This window comes from Myotis brandtii, unplaced genomic scaffold (genome assembly GCF_000412655.1).
Source record: "Myotis brandtii unplaced genomic scaffold, ASM41265v1 scaffold13, whole genome shotgun sequence".
Taxonomy (NCBI): Eukaryota; Metazoa; Chordata; class Mammalia; order Chiroptera; family Vespertilionidae; genus Myotis; species Myotis brandtii.
The window spans coordinates 624,681-627,884 of record NW_005354595.1 but is presented as its reverse complement, the minus strand read 5'-3'; the positions used below and the strand labels follow the sequence as shown (position 1 = coordinate 627,884).

The window sequence follows — 3,204 nt, the reverse complement described above, 5'->3', positions numbered from 1 at the left end:
GGGGGCGGGCGCTGCTGGACCTGGCCCTGGAGGGAATGGCCTTATTCGGGTTCTCCCTCTTCTTGGTGCTGTGGCTGATGCATTTCATGTCCATCATCTACACGTGAGTGAGGGGCAGCTGGAGGAGCCTGTGGCGGGTTCGGGGCCTCAGGGACAGGCGAGGGTGGGAGGGATTGCGCTTTGGAGGGGATTGGGCTTGGGTGGGGGTGCAGAGAGCTAATTCTCAGTGTTTCCCCCATTCTCTCTCCCTTTGGACCAGCAGGGTAGGGGGTCCTTGGGAGGGAAAAGTGGCGAGGGAGGGGGTTGCTGGGCTGCAGGCGACTGCACAGCCAGGGGAAAGGAAACTGCGCTCTTACGTGTGGCGGAAGGTTGCTTGCTTGGTTTGACTGTGTTGGGGATTCGTGTGATTTTTCATCTGGGCCAAGATGTATGGTGTCTTCTCCGCCCCCCCCCCCATCCCCCCTTGACCTGGGACACATTTCTATTATGGTGGTGATCGTTTCTATCTTCTGGGAGGTGCCCACAGCCGCCACCTGGAAACCTCCCTGTAGATTTTCTTCCTAGACGATCTCTATGCCCTCAGATAGGTGTCAAGTGCCTGTCCACCTCCGAGGTGGCGTTATACCCTTGAATCATGTCAGCTTATACATTTCAGTGTGGTTTTCTTTCCTTTTATTCTAATTTCTTATTTATTGTCTTGCTCAGATGTGCGTCCCCTACACACACACACACACAAACTTTTCATCATTAACAACATGTACTTCTTGAGGCCTAGATGCTATTCACTGAGGTCACAGGCATGATCAGGGCAGAATTCCTGCCCTCATAGAACTTACATTCCAGAAGGGACATAACAAAATCTGAATAAGGTTATTTCCAATCCAAGTCTATGAGTAAAATAAACAGGGTTATGGGGTATGTGGCTAGTTTTGATATTTCAATTATTTACATGTTTTCAAACTGAAATCAACCTTCACAAAGAAATGAAAGAATCGCATAGGCCATATTCTGGATATGGATTCACTGTTTTTTTAGCGGAAAAAAAAAAAGATTGTACATGGTTATCTTTACCACCAACTAGAATAGGGTATATAAAAAGATGGGAAGGACATTAAGAAATTAATTTTTGTTTCTTTTTCTTCACTTTTTACTACAGAAAAAGTATGTTTTTTCTTTTGGAAATACTGCATTTCATTAATATAGTGTGGCATTTCCTGGTATTGGAGAAAGACGCTTCATTGTACTAGACACATTGATATTTCTTTGAAGATGAAAGAAAACATGCCATTTGGATGTTGTTGATCTTCGTGTATGGAGTTTGTTAGCTGTGGTCACTAAACACATTCTGGAGTTCATTTTATATATATGAGTTCTTTAAGAACAATTTTTTCTTTTTCCAATCATAAAAATAAAAAACACTTTCTATATAAGGAATTTGTTTTTTTAAATATATTTTTATTTATTACAGAGAGGAAGGAAGAGGGAAAGAGAGATAGAAACATCAGTGATGAGAGAGAATCATTGATTGGCTGCCTCCTGCACGCCCCCTACTGGGATTGAGCCTGCAACCTGGGCATGTGCCCTTGATTGGAATCGAACCTGGGACCCTTCAGTCCGCAGGCCAATGCTCTATGCACTGAGCCAAACCGGCTAGGGCTAATATAAGGAATTTAGACACAACAGAGAGGAATAAAGAAAAAAGTTAAACACAATCAAAATTACATTACTTTGTCAATCTTTTGTGACTATCCTTCCAATTATGTTTCTGTTGGGGACAAGGAGAAAGAGAATGGAGGGAGGGAAGGAGAGAGAAAGGGACTTTATTATGATTATTATTCTGTAACCTGCTTTTAAAATTAAACTATTTAACCCGACTGTCATGGCTCAGTGGTTGAGCATGCACCTATGAACCAGGAGGTCGAGATTCAATTCCCAGTCAGGGCGCATGCCCAGGTGGCCGGCTCCATCCTGGCCATGCTGGAGGCAGCCAATTAATGATTCTCTCTCATCATTAATGTTTCCATCTCTCTCTCCCTCTCCCTCTCTGAAATCAATAAAGAATATGTACAAAATAATAATAATAATAAAATTCAACTATTGAATAAATGCTTTGGGGTAGGCTCTTTAGTACAAGGCACTGTTCTAGGTGCTGGTAAGATTGAAGGACAAGACATCCAGCTGCTCACATGGAGCTTCCACGTAAAAATGTCTTGAATATTTTTTGCATATTAATAAATGTATGATCTCTGCATCATTTTAAATAGATGCATGGCATTTCATTATGATGGCTAATATGTATTTGTTGTTATTGATGGGCATTTACATTGTTTCATTTATCAGGATTACAAACCACATTGATGCATTCAGATGCATACGTGTTTGAGAGATGACCTCCTTAGTTTACATTTCTGAAAGATGTACTATTGGGCTGTTAGTGGTGCACATTGGATACATATTGGATACATGTTGCTCTATAGCAGCCATACATCTTGCTCTACAGCAGCAATTTTCAACCAGGGTGCTGCAAGAATGTTTGAAACATGCAATACCTGACTATTTCGTCAGGGGCACTGACCTCTGTTCGCTTAGATTGTCAAGTGAAAAAAATGACTACAGCCAACATAACAATAGCCATCCAGTGTGAATGAATCAAAATTATACCTTTTCTTTTGGGTCTGATTGGCAATATATATATTATATATATATTTGGTATGCCACAGAATTTTAGTAATAGGTTTATGTGTGTGAGATGAAACAGGTTGGCAATTGCTGCTGTACAGGAAAGTTGTATCTATTCATAGACCTGGTAACACTGACTGATGGTCCCCATTTTCCCTTACTAAATACCAGGCTTTTTACTGTTTTCTGTGTGGTTTTTTTTCCCCCATTGCTTTAATTATTAATTCCATGGAACACTTTCGATATATTTATGTTAGTTACATGTAGTTGTAAATTACTTGCTGAGAATCCTTTGCCTGTGCTACAGTCTATTCCTGAGTTGACTTTTTTGATATGAATATTGTTTCTTTCTGTTACTGTTTTTTCCCAGGGTTTTTTGGTGGTGTATTTTTTGGTGTTTTTTTTTTCTTTCAGTTCTGTATACATATTTAACATGGAGAAAAGTGTGTGTGCCTGTGTGTGTTACATAGTCAAGTCTTCTAATGTTTTCTGACTCTGGTGTAATTTTTATATCCCCCCCCCCCC

The 3,204-nt window shown here is 40.6% G+C and overlaps 1 protein-coding gene across 1 annotated transcript in view; it reads left to right on the top strand.

The window, feature by feature from the left end:
* The first annotated feature begins 6 nt into the window (after positions 1-6).
* The window catches only part of UGCG (UDP-glucose ceramide glucosyltransferase), a 32,852-nt gene continuing 29,654 nt past the window's right edge, over positions 7-3,204 (top strand). The window contains exon 1 of the mRNA XM_014534389.1: positions 7-103. Within this exon, the coding sequence (XP_014389875.1) occupies positions 36-103 (68 nt within the window). The 5' untranslated portion in view covers positions 7-35. The remainder of the gene's footprint in view (positions 104-3,204) is intronic.